Here is a 22,764-nt window from a genome sequence, read left to right on the forward strand (position 1 = left end):
TAAAGAGCATGGGAGTGCGGTCGGTCTGGGAGCATTTGCGGTTGGTCGGCCGGCCAGCTGATAGAGAATGTGGGGTGTGCACACGGGCGGGAGGCTCCTGGAAGATTAAGGCAGACAGGCAGGCACACAAGGGAGCTGGAACCTCCCTCCCTGCTCTGCTCCCTCACGCGTCCTCCTGTGATGCCGGGAGCCAGATTATGAAGTCATTCCGGCCCCGGGATCACTAAACGGCACTCTATGCAGTAGAGCAGGGAGATGACTGAAGCCCCACTGGACCCCAGGGAAAGCCGAACGTCATTTGCTCCATTAAAAGCTGCAGCAGGGTTTGCTGGGGTCAAGAAATGGTCATCTCTCTGGAAATGACACTTAATTTTAACATCAAAATCACAATGCTGAAATGGCAGAATTGCTTTACGATTAAAAAGGTCACTTTAAGTACTGTAACACACTTACATTTTTTTCTTTTGGGGGTGGGGGTAACTATAGTAGTTAATCTCTTTGAGCAGCTGGGAAATGATTAAAGTCCATATTTAAAAAAAAAAAAAAAAAAAATATATATATATATATATATATATATATATATATATATATATATAAATTATTATTGGAAATGACCGCACTCCAAGGACTTGTTGATAGTAAAAATAAAATATAACATCAGGATGGCCATCCTGATGAAAGCCCATGTATTGGGGCTGAAACGTAGATATTTTTTAAATGATATAGAATAAGTTATATTTTATTTTTACTATCAAAAAGTCCTTGGAGTGCGGTCATTTCCAATATTTTTTTTGTATCTTGTGCCTGACCAGCACCGGGCAATTACTCTCTAATCCAGGAGTTCAAGCATCTCGATTTTCATATATATATATATATATATATATATATATATATATATATATATATATATATATATATATATATATATATATATTACACACACACAAAACGCTGTACTGTAATGAGTCACGTACATTATTTTAATTTAGACAGGCTATGGTGCAACACTTGCCCCCTAATAGCCTTGAATTGCATTTGGTACGCAAGAATCAGTATGGGAAACATACTTTTGATGAAGACCTAGTGTAGTTTAAAAGCACCATGACCACTCCAGTGATTGGAAACGTTTTGCTGCTGGAGGTATAACTCTGGCGGTATAGTTTGCCAGCCTGGAACTAGAAATATCTATGCTCAGAATTGCATTAATTGGCCAATGGAAGGCCGGCAGGATGTTTTGTTGATTTGTTGTTAAGTTCTTCACATCATGTTTGGGATTTATAAATAAATACACTGGTCATAAAAAAATAGACAAATAAAAACAAAACAAAAAAAAGTACAATAAATGAAATGACCATAACAACCCTCCTAATGCAATGGGCATTTTCACATAAACCTAACCCATATGCAGAATTTCCTGCTTTCTCTAACAGTTTCAATTGTATAAAGAATGAGTAGTCCATTAATTAGAAGCCAAGGGCATGTTAAAAAAAAAAACTCACCTGGTCTAATCACAAGAGATATGAAATATCAGACCTTTAACATGCTTTGCGGAATTGTCCAAACACTCAGTTGTATCTAGAAAGCGGGTTAGCTGGATAGATTCAAACTCTGAAGACCGGAAGCAATTCTAGATTCCTCAAAGGGATATATTTTTTAATTTTTGTAAAAAATGTTTTAATTAACTTCTGTCTATTAATAGTGTTTACAAATTTTAAATCCATAGATCTGTCCAGCCTGTATGAAAGGAAAGCCTGCAAACCCTTTAGCTTAGTAAATGCAAGCCTAGCCTTCATGGAAGAGAGGAGATTCAAATCAATCACAATAATCAGAGCGCAAAAGGGCATATTTATACTAGGCCTAAAACACAGTGTTATAGAAAAAAACAAAAACCCTCCATACTCTCAAAGCTAGTTATAAAACGCTTTTAGTTAAGGGAAAATCATTTTTCTGTCTTTCTTTTTTTGTGATATAGAAACAAGTAAGTCACAGTAAGACGTAAGGTATGGATATGTTATCGATTGTGGTTTTATGAGACACAGATACAAAAGTCACCAGATGCACGCTAGAAGGTTTTCTTACCACAAGTGTCACTGGGTCTTGGAGAATACAGGATGTGGTGAGACTTTTTTAAAAATTCAGTTCACTGAAACTCCATGCACTTTAACCAAGCCCCTCATATGCGTCTCCAAATGACTATTTAGTGTAAAGGGATTTGTGCTTAAGTTTAACGTCCTTCGTTCCTAATTAAAGCTATACTGCCCCATCTACATCTGCTTATTTCAGGTTAATTATTTTTCATAGTGATCTTTATCACCTGTGATCTAAATCTCCTTGGTATGCAATTAAGGTTCCAACAAATTTAACTGACATGGCTGCACATCTTTAACCCCCCCCCCCCCCCCCCAGGAAATCATTGATTCAAAATTGAATGCCACTACGCCGTGTTATTAGGCAGCAATATAAACCATGTATCTTCTCTGAAAAGGCAAAGTTTTTAGCCTGTCCATGGAGGCTGTGCTCTGTAAACACCAGAACCACTAGATTAAGCTGTAGTGGGTCTGATGGCTATAGTGTCCCTTTAAGCACCCGTTCAATCAACCTATCTTTTAATCTGCAGGAGATCTAAATTTCTATTCAACTGGTCCTGTTTCAGGGTCTCCATGGTGGCTTGACATTTTGGATTTGAAGAGAATTAATGAAGGAGATTCATGGAGTGTAATTTATTGTAAATAATGGTACAGTTTAAAGAGTTCATCCAAGCACAATGGCCACTTCAATGTGGTCATGATAAAGTGGTCATGGTGCCTGGAGTCTGTATGTGCAGTGTTTCGCTATGAAATGCTGTACATACAAGCTTTAACTTGTTTGTTGAAAGAACCAGGCCCAGAAAGAGAGTTTTGGACTGGCTAATGTCAATTTGTGCAAATTTCAATGAACAACCTTGCATTCATTGGCTTTAAGCAAATAGCAGTCTCGTCAGTGAATGGCCAGAGGTATGGGCATCGGCTTCTAAAGATCTGCAGAAGCCGGATGCACGTCACCCGCCATTAAGCACCCTCTGCACTCAGGTAAGAGGGCAAACCGTTTTCCCCATTACCTGGAAAATGAGCGAGGGTACTCCTGACAGCAGGCTGTAGTAGTTCTAATGGAGTAACCCTTTAAGAATGTGTGTTACTTTCAGAAATTAGATACCACTGCTCTAGTTAATAGCTGTATATTTAAACCACCAAAGCCCATGGAAACTGGTCCTTCTTTCCTCCTGATGTTCATTTTATAAAGCTCGCCTTTGCTGTTTAAAAGAAAGTCATTTAATTATTGCATCTTCTTGTGTATAATTTTCTAGTCAATTAACAGCAGTTACCTGTCATTTAGTCTTCATACATTACTCTAATTTGCTATTTGAATCATAATTGAAGTCTAGAAGCTTTAAAGCTAAATTTTACTGCAGTTGCAAAACGCGTTCTATGTACATTCTGTGAACTAAAGTCATGTTTCATCTTTCGTGGTACAGTGACTAAAATGTAATTTTAATATAATATTTACTTATGCCCTGAATTTAACAAATATATGTTTATGGAGTGTGAAAATAAAACAAAATTAAAAATGAACACATACTTATCCTGAAACTGGAATCCTTCCATTTTAACTCTCTGTCATTGTTATAAGGTCTTTTCACCGGTCAGTCAGCATAGAGAGAAATTAAACAATGTTTCTATATATCCTTGTTAGCAATGTGTGCCATGGATGTGCCTGACCTGATCCGGATTGTGATGTAATTTGCTGATCTTTAAAGGGACACTATAGTCACCACAACGACTCCAGCTTAATGTTTTCTGGTGTCTATAGCCGGTCTCTGAATGCATTTTCATGTAAACACTTTATTTTCAGAGAAAAAGTGCTTCCTGGTTTGTGCAGCACTGACATTCAGTGCTGAAATTTCCCCATAGAGATGCATTGAGTCAATGCATCTCTTTAATGAGCTAATTGGCCAGCGCAGCATTTGGCTCTGGGAAAACATGGATTGGCTGAGATGGTCAACTTTGATCTTGGCCAAGGAAGCGGATCGGGGGTGGGGCCAGCGTTGGCAGACCTGCATGGCACTGGAATAAATGAGTATTTATTTAATTGAAGTGGGGCCGGTTACCTAAATAGTGTTTAGAACACTATAGGGTCAGGAATGCATGCTTGTATTCCTGACTCTATAGTTTTCCTTTAAAATAAACAATAAAAAAAAAAGTACCACATTTTATTTTTCAATGTTGCTGTTCCCTTTTAAATGAGTTTCTTGAAATCAGAAACCAGTTGGTTGTAATCTGCTGTATTTACCGAAGTAAGCAAAAACCAGATTCACTAACTGGGAGGACTCCTTATGCTGGTTGGTGGAAGTATAACGAACACACACCAATATTTATAAATGTATACAAATGTAACTGCCACATATTTACATTTAAAGGTTGGAATGAAATGTAAAAAAAAAAAAAAAAACCCTACATATTCTCATTTTATCATTTTCATTGGTTCAGTAAAAAAATATTACACTTTTTAATCTTTTTACATACTGCCTGCCTCGACTACAAGTTTGATATAATGCAGTGACGTTTCCTATTAAGCTTGGATGTGACCTGGTAATATGACTCAGACTATGCCATTAAACCAAGCGAGTACTGTACGTATTGCTTTATATTGAACTACCATCCGAGACTGCTCTGACCTGTCAAAATGAAAATAAATGCCTGCAAGTTGAGCTTTCCTCCATTAGCTAAAAATGCTATTTCAACCTTTTCTGGCAATAAAGACCTTTTAGATATGAGCAGCAAATTGATCTTTGCATTTTAACTTGATGGCATTCTCTGCCCAAGGCATTAACCTATAATAGCATGCAGTGCATCTTGTAATGTACATGTGTAGTTTAACTTACTGTAGTAGCATGTTTAACATATCGTATGTGTGAACACAAGTTAACACAATGTATTTCCTTTGTCCCTTTCTCTCCTGTCTTGGCTGCCGCTGTTGCAATCATCGCTATGCTTGTCCTTGGTGCTGGATTCCCCTTTGTCGCCAACCATACTTAACAAATCGCAGCAGAGTGACAATAAAGACTCTCACGGATCACCACGTAAGTAGCAATATATGTAGGTTTGTTTCGAAGCCGTATTTTGATACATTATAAAATAGCAACTTTGGCAATGTGTGTGTGCTTTCTTGGTACTGAGTGAGGATTTCATGCGTGTTTGTATTAACGGATTTCCTTTCCTATACATTTAGATCAGGTGTGGCCAATCGATAGCTTTGTAGCTGTGGTAGGCATGCAAAGCGTCATGGGATACAGCTAACTGTTGACCCGTGTATCGCGTTCTGTGTAGTGACCTGTAAACCTATTCAGGGGTGGATAGATAGATCCCCAGCTGTTGCAGAACTGCAACATTCTAAAGTCTGGCAAAGCATCATGGGACTTTTAATTAATTTTGTTTGTTATATTAGCAGATTTCAAATTAACCATGGCTGTTTGCTTGTATTATGCCCTGCACATTTTTGTGTGTTATCTTGTTCAATATATGCTAATCTTCTAATCTGCGCTCTGAAACTGGTTATATTTCATAGGATTTTTTTTTTTTAATATATATATTTCATAAAATGCGTATTTCAATTATTTGGTGTGTTCCTTCTTATCTCGATTCCAAATATCATGGTTATATTTATAGCGCTCTCACATTTTCCGTCTATTGACTTTCTCACATACTATCCATAATAATATTTCTTTGCCTTCAACCTCATAAAGCTACAAATGCTTTAGGTGACCCGCAGAGCTAGAATTAGATTTCAGATGCCCAAAGGCACAATATGATTTTATCCTTTCTCCTGAAAAATGAAAAAAAAAACATTGTTATGAAATTAGTTTTGAGATCATGGCATGAAAACGGATGTGTCCTGTGCGATGCACCCAAACAGAATGGTTCATTATGCCATATATGCTTTTTTTAAAGGAAATCTTACCCTGATAGTAAGGGTAGTTCTGAAAAGCTGGTTATTTTACCAAAACAGATGGATATGGGATTTGTTAAATAATAACCATACATAAGCAAAATGTGAGCAATTTGTAATTAATGGAGCTATGGTGAGCGCAGGTTTTTGTAATCTGACTTGAGGTAGTCAGTAAATGGTAAACTGAATAAGAGAGAGAGGCAGATGGATGGGGTATATTGGATATCACAGAAATCAGAGCGGTAGTGAAAGAGACATAGGAGACCAAATTAAACTGTGAGTCAGAAAATGTTTAATCACGCCAAGATGTCAAACACTAGGTGGAAAAGGACACACGTAAATATCCGAGACTGACTTTTCCTGTTAGATTTTGGAATTGTCTTTTAGATATGCATGCATTTTTTTCTGTTTGTTTGTATTTCTTAATTTAGTTTCTTGTTCACCATACAGTTGGGTAGATAGATTTGGCTTCTCTCTTTCTTTTCTTTTTTTGGTTTATATTTAACCGTGTTTATTTTGTTGCAAAAGATGCAGTCTCTTCAGTAGTCCTATAAAAGATGTTTTAAGTGCTGTGATGTCAGTGACCATTTATATAGGAAGCTGGGATTATGCTTAACCTCAGACTGGAAATGAAACTTTTTTTAAAACAAATTAGTTTTTTTTTTGATGAGTTGACTTTTGATTTGATGGCGTTTGAGATTTTATAATAAACTCCTGCTGTTGTGGACGTGATGTGGTGCCATCATGTTTATAGTTGTTGTAGAAGACATGCTGAAGTATTAGGAAACTCCAATATTTGGTAAAAAGTTTTTATGTATTTTTTTATTTTTAGTGTTTAACTATTGTTGGTTATTCAAAACTAGAAAAAATAGAATTTAGCTGCTGGACCCACACATTGGTAGCCAAGCCTTATTTTGCCATATGTTTGGGTGGCTGATGTGGTGTGATAGTTGTTAATTTGACAGGTGTCAGAAAGAGTGGGTTAAAATGAGTGTGCCTGTGTCTGAGAGCTTCAGCTGACCAGTCTAAGCCTGTCAGCGGCGCCCCTGTCCGGCGGCACTCTGCGCTTCCTGAATCTCATATTTCAGAAGCCGGATGCGGCCAGGGAAGAAGTGGACATCTTTGAGGCAACTTTGAGGTTAAACCGTTCTAGAACAGTTTATTCCCTTGAGGTAAGAGTACCCCTTAAGATTGGTCCTTAAGGGGTTAAATGCTTTCTCTCTCATGCCTCATTGTGTGTCCTGTTAAATATGGGCCAGGAAGGCTTGCTTTTACAAGTGTCACTACCCTATAACAACTTAAGTGAGCCGTCATGCATATACACAGGTTGGGATGAAAAAGATAAAGAAATGCTAAGAGGATAAGAAGTCGAAGGGAGGGGTGACAGCTGACGAAAAAAAATCAAAATGACCGAATATCACGCTTTGAACAAGTATGTCAATGACACAGGAGAAATTAGCACAAATGTTGAAATAAAGTAATTGGGCTTTATGTTCAGTCAAACGATTATTTAGAGAATACACATGTGTTTCCCTGTCTTTGAGTTATATGGTCTGTTAAACGATTCATTACAAGTTTTATGTATACATGGTATTATATTTAAAGTGATGGTTGAACAAACTTTTGGATCCGTTGTTGAAGCTATCCTCTGCCTCTCTCCATGTCAAAAAGATAAACATATATAAAGACAAGCCATGCCTCCAGAACAAGAAACACATTCAATGTTGCCAGGATCGGTCTTTGTTTGTCAGAGGTCAAAAAAGATGCCCTGGCTGGGTCATATGGTTTACAAGGGAGTGAGCTGTCTCTGTTTCTGTGGCAGAAACAACTTCAGATCTCCCCTGATCTCCCATGCAGCATCCCAAGCACTTGGAGAAAGTGATAGGACTTCATAACCTTCTGAGATTATGAGCAAGATTCCCTAGAGAGAAACCAAGGGTCATCCCAATGTGCTCTCTGCAGATGCTCTGCACAGAGACTGCTTGCTTCCTGTTTCACTCTAGGAATTTGTTTGCGTCTCGCAGACCTGTTTGCCTCTTCACCTCCTCAAAGGAACCGCAAAAGAAAAATAATTTATACCATACACATAATAATTGTATATTAAAGATTTAGCATATAACATCACAATCTAGTTCAGTGCAGGCACAGCCAGGGCAAACATTGCAGATGAGGAGTAAAAATAAAAACATTGTTTTATATCTCATCTCCTCTATACTGACTCTCTGTCCTGATTGGCAGCTACAAAGGACAGAGCTTCTAAGAATGATTGACAGGGAGCTAAGGTGGAACCACCAATTCACAGGAGAAAGAGGTGTGAATTTCTATGTTTCATTTTATTTCTCACATCTCACAAATACATGCTTGGTAAATATAGGGATAAATAACAACTATATATAAAGTATCCTGGTTTGTGACAGTTCCTTTTTAAATGTCAGCATTCAGGGAGGGAACATTGCGGAAGCTGACAGTTTCCCTATTCCTGAAACATTTCATTTATCTTGTTGTTTGTACCCTTTAATGGAATGATGAAGCTGTATTTTTTTTGTTGTGCATTAGATAAACATTGTATTTGCTGTACATTCATGTGTTTAGTTAGTGTAATTATCTATATCCATAACATCTGATCCCATAATACGCTCAGAGCAAAAGCTTACCTGTTTTAAGCCTCTGCTTGGCTATTAATTTCCTCTTTACAATGTGTTTTTATATGTATTCTGTAACGTCAGGCGTGGTGGGCTGTTATGTCTATATTTTTTTTTCAAATTCGAGAAACAAAGCGGATGCTGGAGATACCAGAGAATTGCTTGCAGTTACATTTACAATGCACAGCGCACCAACATATTCTGCAACACTGTACAGTATGTAAAACAAGACAGACAAGTAATTATAACAGAACATGTGTGAGGCCCTGCTCAAGCAAACTTAAATCTAAGAAGTTGTCATTTACAAAGAGTTTGCCACATTTTCGCTAGTAACTACTGAGCTTTATGTTAACCCATAGAGAGAACACTTCGACCCTCCAGATGTTGCTGAACTACAACTCCCATGATTCTCAGCGTATCAATTTCATTCATAGATCATGGGAGTTGTAGTTCAGCAACATCTGGAGGGCCGGAGTTTTGGAAAGCCTTCTCTAACCTAATCAGTTGATCCCTATTCACTAAACGACTTGAGAAACGTACCAATTTTTCTCAGGCTGTATTGTGAATGGGGAGCTATTGATGCTCTTAGCCTATCAGTGGAACCCCTGCCTGAGGCTTCCTCCTTCAAGATTCTTAGCAGTGGAAGAACTGTGGGCAGAGCGATCGGTACTGGATATTGAACTTTGGGGATAAACTGTTTTGTCATTCAATTTAACTCCAAAACGACAACTTTGTTTTTATGACGTTTTTATTCTGCCTAGAGTTTTCCCTAATTGCTTTTATATCATTTAATGGGTTGAAGAGTACATTCTGTCACTTATCTCCTATGAGTTACTGCACATCTTTCTTCCCATTATGGTGCGTTCATACCTACTAGGGTATCTTCTTCCCATAATTCCTCATGTGATTATGGGTATCAAGTGGTAGGCAGTGCCAGAATAGCCTTGCACTTGATACAAATGTGTGAAGTAAATAGAATGGAAAAACAGATTGTTTGATCCTTTTTGTGTGATTCTGCGATTTTAATTGCTAATGAAGTATCTGAAACTCTCACTAAATATTTTAGGTTCCCTCCACGTTCAGTGCCTTTTTTTTTTTTTTTCTAAATTGGATGCCTATATCTATTAGATATCTTGTATCACCATTCCATAGATTCCAACTATCTGCCATTCAAATAGGCTGGCTAGGAAGATGGTATTTGCTTTATTTTTCAATTATGCAAAACACTGAGCAGTTTGTTTGCTAAAATGGGAATTGTGGATAATTGAGAAGGCAACTGCAGATAATATGCTGATATATTGCTAGTGCAGTAATGGAAATTTTACATTAGGAGTTGCGGAGCTGGGGTTTGACCTAGCCACTGATTTTGGAAAAGCCACTGGAATATGCTTTAACCAAGAATGGGGACAGTGGTCCAGTCAAGTAATTTTATTTTCTCAGCAATTTCCTGAACAGTAGCATAGAATCATGCTTTCTGAGGAACTACTGCAAATTCTCTGCCACTGCTTATTGTTCTCACCAAGTTAAACAATGTATCTTTTTTTTGCCTTGAAAACAAGAAGCATGTGGACTAAATAGTTCTTAGATCTTCAGTTAATAATCGTACTGCAGACTACTCCAATTTACCAACGTTCCTTGAGCTGTCATAAATTGTACAGTCTCTCTTGCTGACACTGATAGTCTCCCAAGACTACACCCCAAAAATACAAAAACAAGCTATAATATAAGCATTGTTTTAGGCAGTTACTATAGACAATCCGGTGTTTTCATGCTTGATTAAAAGGTATTAACATATTGTCTATTATATATTCTTTCTTTCTTTTTTTTTTTTTAATAATTTTTAATATGATATTTATTTATTTTGGTTAAGAGAACATTACTTTAAGACCGTCAACAGACTCTTCTATGGGTGTTTAACAACAATAAAAACCACACAATAGAAAAGAAAAACCTTGTTGTTTTTTTTCTCTTTAAAAAAAACAAACAAACAAATGTGATTAAAAACAGAGATAAGGCCTGTGCCAAAATAAACCAATCAAATATATAACAATAAAATATGGGGGTAATAAAAAAAAAAAAAAAAAAAAAAAAAAGTCTTAGCTGAACAGATCTTCCTTAGATCAAATTGTCTATAAAGTACTTGGTCAGGAACAATGTCCTCGCTGTCCTTCTCCAGGTAGATCCAATAATATGAAAAGATAAAACAAATAGAAAACCAAATAGTGTGGTATATCCAATAAAATGCAACAAGTGATAAAAGAAGATGGTAATGCACTCACTTGTATTAGAGCTATAACTAACTCTAGTGTGGAAAGCGTACAGCGGTATAATCCCCGCTTATGGGATATTGTGCAGGCTTCTTCCTTCAGAGGTATAAAGTGTGTTAAAAGATGATTGGCACAATAAAAGGTGACCAGAAAATCTTTAATGAATAAAATACACAGTATAAAATATCCACAAATGCGGTTCGCCTACAGGGCTTCTTCAATATGGAAACTTAAGGGATTCCCTTAAAGGGTTGCTGCCCCAATTGTGAAGCGCTTACTCTCTCTCCTGATTTTAAACATGTGATTAGTTGTCAAAAGATGTTTTTATATGTAACTCGGATACTAGTTATTGCGTAGTTTCTGCATTCGACGTGTAGTTTGAGATACCCTGGAGCTAACTTTGTTAATAAATGGCTATTGTTGCGTGACATTAAATGGCACCCAATTTAGGATTGTGTGTTTATATAGCACAGAAAGGCATACCTTAGCATTTCAGAGATGATCGTGCTGACATTTACAATCTGTCCTCTTTGAAAATGATTTTTTTGCATTCTTTGCCATAGGGCCCTCTCTTCCATTTATTCCCACGTGGTAATCAACTGCTTTTTGTCTCCGAACAAAAGCTCATCAATTGAAACACAGTTTGCTTCTAACGTAGAACAGCTGTTCTATTCACAGAGCGTATAGAGGGATTTCTGTACATCTGACATTTCTTTTCTGAGGCTGTGTTGAAATCTTAAACTCTCACTATCCCTGAAGGACCCTAGGGTTTCATGGCATTTTAGGATTCAAATATAGTGCCAGTGTGTGCACTGAAAGGGACACTATAGGCACCAGAACCACTACAGCTTAATGTCTGTCCTTACAGACTCAGCAGTGTACATGCTGCCTTTTAGAATGTGAAAGCATCGTGGAAGCTGTAGTTTTAAAACATCTGGGGATCTACCTTTTTGGCACCCCTGCACTAGAACAACATCCTGGGTTCAACCCTCAAAGATTGCAGGACTGAATGCTCCCCATTCAATGGTTCAATGCATCTCTTTGAGGAGATGCTGATTGGCACAGCACTGCAATTTGTGGTACATGTGCACTAGCTTCCCAGTGCTTCCCTGTGGGGAAGAACCAGGTGAGCACCACATTTACTATCATACACCTGTGTTTTTATTGTCACAATCTACACATTGGTCCGTTCTCTCTTTATGTTTTTGAGAACTACTCCAAGTCGAAGTGGAAGGGTGGTGCTACCATAATAAGCACACAAGCCTCAATACGGAGCCAGTGTTTCTATATACAGGCTCCTTGAAATGTGAGTGTACAGTTCACTATGATATTATTATTATTGCATTGTCACTTTAAATGCCATCTGCACTGTATTGTATATTTTTGTATTTTCCTTGACATGTACTTCATACTGCACCATTGAACGAAATAACGTTTGGTAAGCTGTATATGTGTTTGAGAGCTCCACTTATAGGTGTAGGTCTTTGTCACTTACACCGCACCATAATCGCCTGGGGAATAAACCTAAGATAAACTTAATTATTTAATTTGGGTAGGGGGCTAAGTTACTAGAGCACTAGTTACTAGAGCACTTTACATGTTGTGTTCCTGGCAATTTCCAAATATTTTGTTTGAAATATTGGATTCTAGTATTCTGGGACTGCCCAATTTTTTTCTGGCTTTCAGTTAAGAATATTGATTGATCTATCAATCCATGGTGCCCCTATAATTTATTAAATCTGTGGTCTTCCTTTATTGTTTTCAGTCTTCTGTGTGTCTGAATAAAATGTGATGTCTCTGTGCTAAATTACTAGCTCTGCTGGGTGTCCTCAATAAATCTTACACCATTCAGAATAGGAGTAAACCGTTTAATTTTTCTTGAACTTAACTGAACTATGCAAGATAATTACAAGATTCAGGAGAAAGCTACCAAACTGTTTTAAGATCTGCTCTAATAACTTAGCAGAATGTTTAGGGAAAAGAAGAAAAGAAAAAACTAAAACAAACCCTGTACGGGAGAGAGCTGTTTTTAATGTGACAAATTGTCACATCAATTAAGTTCTGCTTCAGTTCCTTGTACATATCTTAAGAGTTTATCACTTGGCAATTACATAAAGAAGAAAAGTTGGCCTTATCGAGCCTGTTCCTCACAGTTTAAAAGTCATTAGGGTATAGACTGCATATTGGATGATAATTAAATCAGCATTTTTCAATTTACAATATAATGCATACCATATAATATTTGAGTCACACATTGTGGGCTCCAGAGAGGAGAAAATCTAATATAAACAGAGCTTCTACCTCAGCTCAGGACAACTTGCTATTCAGATCTAAGCCTCCCAGAATATGGGTCGGTCTGTTTAATCCGCAAAGAAACCTTTCTAAACTCTTTATCTTGTGCTAAGTTGGCACTAATAAAATGGACCACAATTCTCTTATCATTAAAAAAAGTGTATTTTTCCACCGCTTAGCAAGGTACATCCCACAGGAAGGATATAACTTCTGTCTTTTTGAAAAGCCGAGCAAACACGACGTGATCTTTGCCTTTTCGTTTTTCATTGACTTGACATGTTTTGGAGAAGATTACTTTAGCTGCTATTAATGAGAGAGCAAGTGGCAGGATTTGCTTTGTTTTGGCCCAATATGTACTATTCTGTTTATGTGCGAAGTTTATGAGTCACCATATTTGCTCATTGGGTTTTCAGAGACATTCTGTCTTTATGCTCATTATTTATTTTTAGTCTGTTAAATCTACTTGCAGTTGCTGTACCATATTATGTTTATTCTTATTCATTGCTGGCACAAGAGACTTTTTTTTTTTTTATTTGTAACATACGCACATTTGCAAATTTGTTTGGAATGTTTACAACCTTTTTTTTTTTTTTTTTGGTGCCACAAGATATACCGATTGCCAAGTAGTTTATATATATATATATAATGTGTCTTCAATGCAAATTAAGACCACCAGTTTTCTGGTGCTTGATTAGGATAACGGTCTGTACTGAATAATTATTGGCATTCATTCGTAAAGCCAGTAGGCAGGTTGGAAGCCTCCATTTCACTAACAATGTCTTTTCATCTCTGTAGGAGAAACATAGACTTTTTAGCCTGCTCTCTTTAATATTAAAGTCTATACACAGTGCTGATAGGATTGCCAGCAAATATCTATATCTCAGTATCCAGCATGGTATCCTCGATTGAGGGATGTAATCTCATAACTAGTGGGTAGAACGTTCGCGCACACAACTGCTTGCCCCCACCCCCTTGATATCCCTAAATCACAGCGAGGCTCGCTAAAGTGCTAAATAACTTAAAAGGGTTATTCTAATGTCCATGACCACTTCTGCTTTTCGAAATTGTCACGGAGGAAGGAATCTGGCTATGCAGTGTTTGTTTGAAATTCTGCACCTATATAGTTATTTGCCCTTCTGTGCCGGTATCTAGTTAAACCCCTGGCACACACGACTTTGGCATCCCGGAAATCTGTTCTGGACTGCCAAATGTCAATTCTGTGCATATATTTATCAGTCGTCAGTGCTGGCAACAGATGTAATCTGATTCTCCCTTGCATGCATTGCTGCATATCTCCCATCTACCTATCCTTTCTGTTCAATTCTTATTTTTTTTAGCTTCCTCCTACTCACACTCCCTACCTCCCTCCCCTTGCTGGCTCAAAGCGCATGCGTGAACTCTAAGCCAGCTAAACAGCCTGTGAATGGACCGTGTGGTCAGGAGGGAGTGTGGAAAGCGGCGCCGGACGCTTTGCCTGGCACAGAACTCCAGGTAAATAAAAACTCAATTTTATTTTTTTATTTTTACAGCATTTGGGTGTTGGCCCTAAAGAATAATGACCATGCTTCTTTCTTTTTTTCTTTTTAATAATAATAATTATTATTGGTATTTATATAGCACCAGCTTATTGTGCAGCACTTAAAAATAACTTTGCATCTATACATTCACATCCTAAACGCCTAGCACAATGTATAGATTAAATACGAACTCCTATAAATTCTCATCTGATCATATTTAAACGTTACATAAAATGTCCATATTAACCTTTTTGATTGAAAATGGGCGGTAAAAAATACAAATAAAACACCAAAGGATTGCTAGCACTTTCTAAGCACTGTCACAGTGTTGCTTATCTCAGTAGTTCTACTCACATTTTCTAGTGCCTGTTGCTTTAAACTGTTGATATAATCTGCATCGAGATTCACTAATGGTGGAACAGAAGTGCACTTAACAGAAGATACAGCTAGCATAGAGTAAATTGTTTGGCATGTAATTTAATAAGAGCAGCGAACATCGCTAATGTAAACCTCTATCCTCCAGGTAATCTTTCTCTAATTAGGTAAAATGTGAACAAATCTACAGGGCCCTGAGGATGACGCTCAGAAATGTCATATTTATTAAGCGGTTCAGCTTCCAGGAGGAGAATTTAAGTAGTACAATTGTTAATGTATTTTTCGTTGGCTTGTTGTTGTTTTTTTTGTGTGTCTGTGTCTGTGTGTGTTTAACACAATTATTTCTATTCACATTTCTCAGCAAACAGAAGCTGTATGTTTATGATGTGCTATTACTATCTTTCAAAAAAAAGGTTTGGGAAAAGAGGAAGGTAAAGAAAAGGTAGTGAGACCAGAGGGGAGTTAAGACAGTGGCATTAACCCCCACCCCTCTGCCCCCGCCTTCAGAACAATTTGATATGGAGTCTTTGATGTCGTTGTAAGGGACAGACCTTACAAAGGCAAGGTTACGTATCCACATGTTAATGGAACAATCCAGGATAGAAGTTACCCCCAAATTCCTTTTTTTTTTTAACCTTGCTATAATAACTAGACCCCAAAATTAAGCCCTAGCTGTATTTAAACGATTTTCCTTAAACATAACCATTTAAGTGCATCATGAAAGGTTACAAAGAATGCTGCACCATAAAACAGAACGTGATCTAAAAAGTCCCAACATATTTCTAATTTCCCATTCCTTAAACACAGCACCCGGCCAAAACTCTCATCCTAAACCCAGGTTGCAACAGTGTGCATCAAGTTTTAGACAAACACTGTGGACATTTCATTATACCGGTTTCCCCTGAAAATAAGCCACAGATTATTTTCGGGGGATACTCATAATATAAGCACTACCCTAGTTGAGATTTTCGCTAATCCATGTTCGGGAATTTTCACCCAACATAGATTTGCAACATTCCATGCCCTTGTGCACTGGACTGTTTTGCGGAAATTCCCCGAACATAGACCTGCTTCCTTGCACATGCTTGCTACCGCTTTCCCCTGAAAATTAAGATGTCCCCCGAAAATAATGTTTGTTTTTGGAGCAAAAATTAATATAAGACTGTCTTCTTTTCGGGAGAAACAGTATGTAAGTGTATATTTGGAATTTCGTGGCTGCCATTATATTATACTTGGCACCCTCCCTAATAGTAATAAATATTATATTGCCTTGGTGCAAACCTGTATTAATATGTAACAAAAATGTCAAAGTGAGGTGCCCTCACAAGACTTAATAATAAGGTTTAATTGGTTCAAATATATATTGCATAAAATAAATAACAGATTGACATTTTCACCTGTTCAGGTCTGCAATCTTTGTTTATTGAGAATACTAAACTAAATTAAAGTAAACCCCTTAAAGTGTTTTCCTATCTACAATAACTGAATAAGGCTTGTAATACTCAATGAATACTTATTAACACACCGCCATTGGGATAAGACTGAGAAAACCCATTTAGACACCATGAGGAGAAAGTAAGAAGTGTATTTCTCCAGAAGGAAAGACATATTGAAGGAAGCAATTTGTATGCAAATCGAGACTGGTCCTATATGTTTGCTTCTGTACATAAGAAAGGAGTCACAGTTTGGTACAAGGAATACCACAGGGCTGTGTGCAGCATTCACTCAAACCATCAGCTGTGCAAATATATAGCTTCAACTCAGACTCTCAATCAGATCTATTGGGGGGAACTGGGGAACAAATTAAAGACGACAGACCCTTATAGCTGCTGCTGTTTTTTTATGGCTGAAGTTGTAAATAAACTTGGGCAGGGAGCAAACTACCCGCTTGTCCCATGACCTACGATATGCAGTGAGTGTAAGTTATTATGGTGTCTGCTGTCATTTAAGACCTGTATAAAAAGTATTATGAATTTGCAGCATGGTAAGGCCAGAAATACATTTGCCATTATGTGCAGTAAGGAGTCTAGACACTAAGCTATCAGGAAGGATTCTCATGTTCCGAAATGTTGAGTGACCATCTTAACCTGGTTCGGGAGGGTTATTGGGAACTATCCATGGTAAAGCGTAATCATCTTCTTCATTCTTCACAAAATGTCTGACTTAATGTATCTCTTCCTGAATGGTGAGGGGATTTATTGTCTTCTAATGAACTTGCATCTGTTGTAGTCCCCACCATGGTTTGATTAAGTAACAAAACATGGGTGGAGATGTGAATGCTTGAGACTTGTCTGAAGTATCTAATGTTGTCAGGGACCTTGTTCCTAAAGACCCCTGAGTTGACCTTTCCACCACGTGAGAGCTTGGGTGTAGGACTCACATACCTGGTGGAAAGGTCAACTCAGAGGTCTTTACGAACAAATCTTGCTATGGTGAGATTACATGTAGAGGAATGTAATCATGGAAGTTCATGTGAAATTACCTGAAACCAACTGAATGTGGGACTTTATTTACTATTTTATTTTACGTGAAGCCATTAGAATTATAATTATTTTTTTTGTTTTTTAAATGAATGATGCTGCAATACTCATTGCATTCATAAGGACCATAACATAGTCTATAAGTTTGTTTGAGATGTAGTACAAATTAAAAATATTATTGTAAAAGATTAAAAAAATAATAATAATAATTCAAAACCTTTGTCATCTGGTGTAAAATCACAACCCCACCCTTAATGCTGACAATACAGCATGGGAGTTATATTCCTTATCTGGTAGACTGAAATTTTATTTTGCATGTTGTGCTGGCGCCCCCTGCTGTTTGTATATAGAATTATTTTTTATTATTGCTTGTGATTTTTACAGTGACAAGCAAAGCTAGGCATTGTGAAAAGTTGGGATAATTAGATATCTAACAAGCAGTTTACCAAGCATTGCTTTAAACTCTTAATCACAAATTGTTAAATTACCTATTTTCAGGGTTATTTTCCTGGGTAAAATAAAGGATTTGCCAAAGATGAAACGCCAATATATGTTCGGTTCCTATAGTGCTGTTGTAACTAATCAGGAGAGAACATACTGTGACAGTTATAGTAATTTCTGCAGCTCTAATGTAACCTGTTGCTCTAAAATAGCAGATCGATCTAGGACTTTGTTCTCAATTAATAACCGTGTCAGGACAGCCATGTAGATGTAAAACATGCTATCAGTTATTTGAACCTGGAAGGTACTACAACCTACTGAGGAAGCCCACATCGGTGAAACGCGTTTGGCATATCCGAACTGGACCTTAGAGACTGATAAGTGCTTGATATTTGATTTTAATTCAATTTATATGGTTTATTCCCTTTTTAAAATTTACTTTGTTTAATAAATATCAGTTTTAGCCCTCCAGTCTGTCTGTCTTTCTATATAATCAGTCCAGATTCCAGGTTCTAACTTTAGCTAGGCTAGTGTCACCCCTAAATATTGACACCATGCGTTCCCACCTTAGAGCCAAGGCATTTTTGGGCTCTAATAAAGGTGAGAGTCCCCCCCCCCCCCCTTTTTTTTTTTTACACCTGAATTTATTTTACTACTTAAAAGATATACTGCACAATTATGTTTCCTGCTTTTTTTGTTTTCTCCCGAGAGGAATTCCTATGAAGAAGGTGAGATGCCACATATATGAGCACCAACGCACTTTTATAGAGCCTTCATTCTCAGGCTCTGAAAATTCTGAGTTTTTCCTATGTTAGTTTACATTTTTATTTATGTACAAGTACCATCTGCACTAGTGTTTATTTTGTGTTTTATCCCTGTATATGTATCCAAGTACACCCGGATTTCCCGGGGTAAGCAATCATTGCATGCTAAGATTTACTACTTAAACGCTCCACCCATCTATTATTAGGATCATATCTTGATAATTGTTCAATCTAGAACTTTGTTCTAAATCAGGGCTCGGCAAATCCCAGGCGCCAGGTCGGTATGGCGACCAGGAAATATGCCCTAGCGCTTGGGATTTGTGAGCCTGTTGAGCCCCTGAGGTGGGCAGTCGGCTTGCTGAGGGAGGTAGAGAGGTGGCCGGCTCATTGAGAGCTAAGGTAGGGAGGTGGCCGGCTGACCTGGGGATGGAGAGGCCGGCCGGGAGGCGACCGGCTGACCTGTGGATGGAGTGGGTGGCCTGCTGGTTTATGGAATCCTGAGGGAGGCGGCCCGCTGACCTATTGAAGGAGTGGGCATCCGGCTGGCTAATGGAGAGCTAAAGGGAGGCGGCTGGTTGACTGTGGATTGGAGGGGGCGGCCGATTGGCTAATGGAGAGCTGAGGGAGGCGGCTGGCTGACTTATTGCGGCGGTGACGGAGCTGTAATCTCCCTGCTCTGTCCCCTTGCGCGGCTTGTAGTGATGCCGGGAGCCGGGTTATGACATCACTCCAGCCCCGGCTCACTAAACCGTGCGCGAGAGGGAGCTGAGTAGGGAGATGACAGCAGCCCCACTGGACCCCAGGTAAAGCCTATCCACTCCAGCTCTCCAAAGGTATGGGGACTGGGTGGATTTATGTTAAAATTAAAAAAAGTTATTTGTGAGTGTGTCTGTGATTGTTTGTGTGTGTTTGTCTGTGAGTGTATCTGTATGTCTGTGTGTGTTGGTCAGTGAGTGTGTTCCCTCCAATCAGATGGGAAAGGTGTTTTTACTTACCATTTTTCCCACGCCGTGCTGGTGATGCAGCGGCTGGCCCCACCTCCATGGCTGAGCTCATCAATCTTGAAGATCTCAGTCAATCCTATGCTTCCCCATAGGAAAGCACTGGGAAACTATTGCGCATGCATGGCTAAATGTCACTGCGCAAATTTAACTTCTCATAGAGATGCATTGAACCAGTGCATCCCTATAGGGAACATTAACGTAGATCCTGGGTTGGTGTGATGCACCAACCCAGGAAGCACCTCTAGAGGCTGTCTCAGTGACTGTCGCTAGAGGTGTCACCAGGCAGCAATGTAAACACTGCCTTTTGTCTGAAAAGTCAGTGTTAACATTGAAAAGCATTCAGGGACAGGATATAGACTTCAGAACAACTACGTTTAGCTGTAGTGGTTCTGGTGACTATAGTGTCCCTTTAAGAATTGTATTTGTGGCGTTGAATTTTCTCCCCGGACCTCAGTTCCCGCTCTGGTGTAGGCTGCATGGCCGGTGTTGGTTTTTCCGCTGCGCTCCGGTGCCGGACCAGTATAATTTTATAGCTTGTATCTTCCTGTGTTTGGTGCCGGTCACCGTTTGCCGCTAGCGCTTTCGGATCACTCGTTATCGTCACTCTTTTGCTTATTGCTGCAGGAGCTCTTAGCGTGTGCGGCCAGCCATCTTGGCTGTCCCTTAATTTTATTTTTAATGCTTTTATTTTTTTTTATTTTTTTTAATGAGATTTAGCATTTGATCTCACAGCCCAGTTCAGGGCACACATTGCATTGGAGGAGAAATAAAGAAAAACTAAAGTGTTTCTACTTTTTTTGTGTTTTCTTTATATTGATTGATAGGACAAAAGAGAAGAAGCTATAACCATTATTGACAGGGAGACCAGATGGAACCACACATTCCCCAAATATATGGGATAAGTGCAGGCCTTCCAACAGTCCTGATATTAGAGGGGCAGTCCCTATATTAGGTTCCTGTCCCATTGTCCTGACTTTGTTCCAAGGTGTTCCCTATAGCTACCCAGAATGTGTAGTGCAAGGGGATTATTAGATGCTCAGGACACTAGAACCATTTAGAGAACACTGAAACTGAGTTCTCTGCACGGTCTGCCATGAGTATGCTGGTCTGGGTGATTGGCAGGCAGACTGACGTGCTTTCGCACCAGGCTCACCTGACTATTCTTTGGGTGGTCTCCTGTACAAAACCAATGCATCTCTGCTCATAAAGACTGCTACTTTAACACATAGAGCACACTTTTTTACGTCTCATTTCTTAAAAGTTTATTACATATAATGATACCTAAAGGGACACTATAGGCATCAAAACAACTTTAGCTTCACTGAGAGTGAGTGCAGCAACAGGCAAATTAGATTGAGCAGCAGTCTGATCCAACATGGCTGCTCAGCCAGATTAAAAAAAAGTGACATTTCTCTCTTAAAAAATAAATAAAATCAATATAGATAAAAAAAAAAAAAAATGAGAAGTGAGCATTTGATGACCGCTGTCCTTTAATGCTCGGCAGCCCATGATGACTTCGAAGGCTGATGCCGCTGCACGCCACCAGTGATGAACATCATGTCACTAGAAAACCTTCCCTGTGTTTTTATTGCCTTTTGCTCCTCCATCTGGCTCTCAATGCCAATGGGGACGAGGGAGCAGTAGACCCAACTTAAGAAGTCAAACTGGTGGCAAGCAGTTTGACTACAATTAGAAGTGACGCCAGGGCAATCCCGAGTGCTGTAGTGATGATGGTGCCTACAATGTTTCTTTAAGTATAACTGCTGTCCATTATTTTCTCACCCCTTTGTACATACCAACTAGTCTGAACATGTATCAACTCCGGTACATTGTATGCCATTCTAATATGCTTAGCTGTGCTTTATTCATGATTTTCCTTTTATTAATTCCGCTGCCCATTTTCTGAACTATATTTTGACCTGGCCTTTTAGAATGTTAAAAACTGCTGGCAAGCTGTTAATGTCATCATTCTTTGAATTGTATCATTATTATCAAGCGCTATGAACTAAATGGATATCAGTAGTCAGTTGCTGAATTTCTTTTTTTCTTTTTTTTTTTCTTTGTGCAGACTGCGTAGATGGATAGTATGGTTTAATGGGTGATGAATCTGAAGGCTAAATTCACTAAGCAATGAGATGACAATTGGATTTTAAGAATGTAGGCCCATTAGTGTTAGTTAGGATAGATTTGCTGCTCTGCTTATAATGAGACTTTTTTAGAGCCTGCTGATTTGGTCTTCAGATTCGAAGTTGGTCGTCATCTCAGTGAATAAATGAAGAAGTAAATTAAAATGAATTTTCTGAAGGACACAGTTTATTTCTGTAAATTACTATTGCAGTAGAATGATACAGAAGGGAAAGGGGATGATTATTTAAACCAGAATTCAGGAATTGATCTGGGAATATGAGGGTGAAGGTAAATTAAAAGAGCCCAGCAACTATGGCTTCTGTAAGTCATACTAGTGGGGGACCTCTTCTCCCCACTTAACATTAAAACATTTTTTTTATTTTTATTTTTTTAGGAAAATAGACAAACTTTGTGTTTTTATTTTTTATTTAAATCTGCCTCCAGATGCCTGGTATCTATAAACCACATAGCTAATTATGTGTAAAGGGACTATAACAGTGCTCAATAGGTGAACCTCTGGGCACCATAACATCTTAATTAAAATTAAGTTGTAATAGTGTGAGGAGGTGCCAGTTTACCTTTAGGTGTTAAACCATTAAAGGATCACTATAGGGTCAGGAACACAAAAATGTATTCCTGACCCTATAGTGTTAAAACCACCATCTAGCCCCCTGGGCCCCTCGTGCCCCAATAAATATAGCAAAATCTTACTGTATTCAAGCCAGAAGCTGTAACTCTGCATGCTGTTTGCCTAAAAAAACAAACAAGCAGTCGGTTGACATCATCAGAAGTGGTAGCCTGATCCAATCACAGTTCTTCACCATAGGATTGGCTGAGACTGACAAAGAGGCAGATCAAGGGCAGAGCCAGCAT

The 22,764-nt window shown here is 38.4% G+C and overlaps 1 protein-coding gene across 3 annotated transcripts in view; it reads left to right on the top strand.

Annotated features, from left to right (window-relative positions):
* OSBPL8 (oxysterol binding protein like 8) overlaps positions 1-22,764 on the top strand; it is a 246,460-nt gene that overhangs the window by 111,609 nt on the left and 112,087 nt on the right. For all 3 annotated transcript variants that reach the window (XM_063446989.1, XM_063446990.1, XM_063446992.1), the window contains one exon: positions 5,083-5,116. In XM_063446989.1, the coding sequence (XP_063303059.1) occupies positions 5,083-5,116 (34 nt within the window). The remainder of the gene's footprint in view (positions 1-5,082; positions 5,117-22,764) is intronic.

This window comes from Pelobates fuscus, chromosome 3 (assembly GCF_036172605.1).
Source record: "Pelobates fuscus isolate aPelFus1 chromosome 3, aPelFus1.pri, whole genome shotgun sequence".
Taxonomy (NCBI): domain Eukaryota; kingdom Metazoa; phylum Chordata; class Amphibia; order Anura; family Pelobatidae; genus Pelobates; species Pelobates fuscus.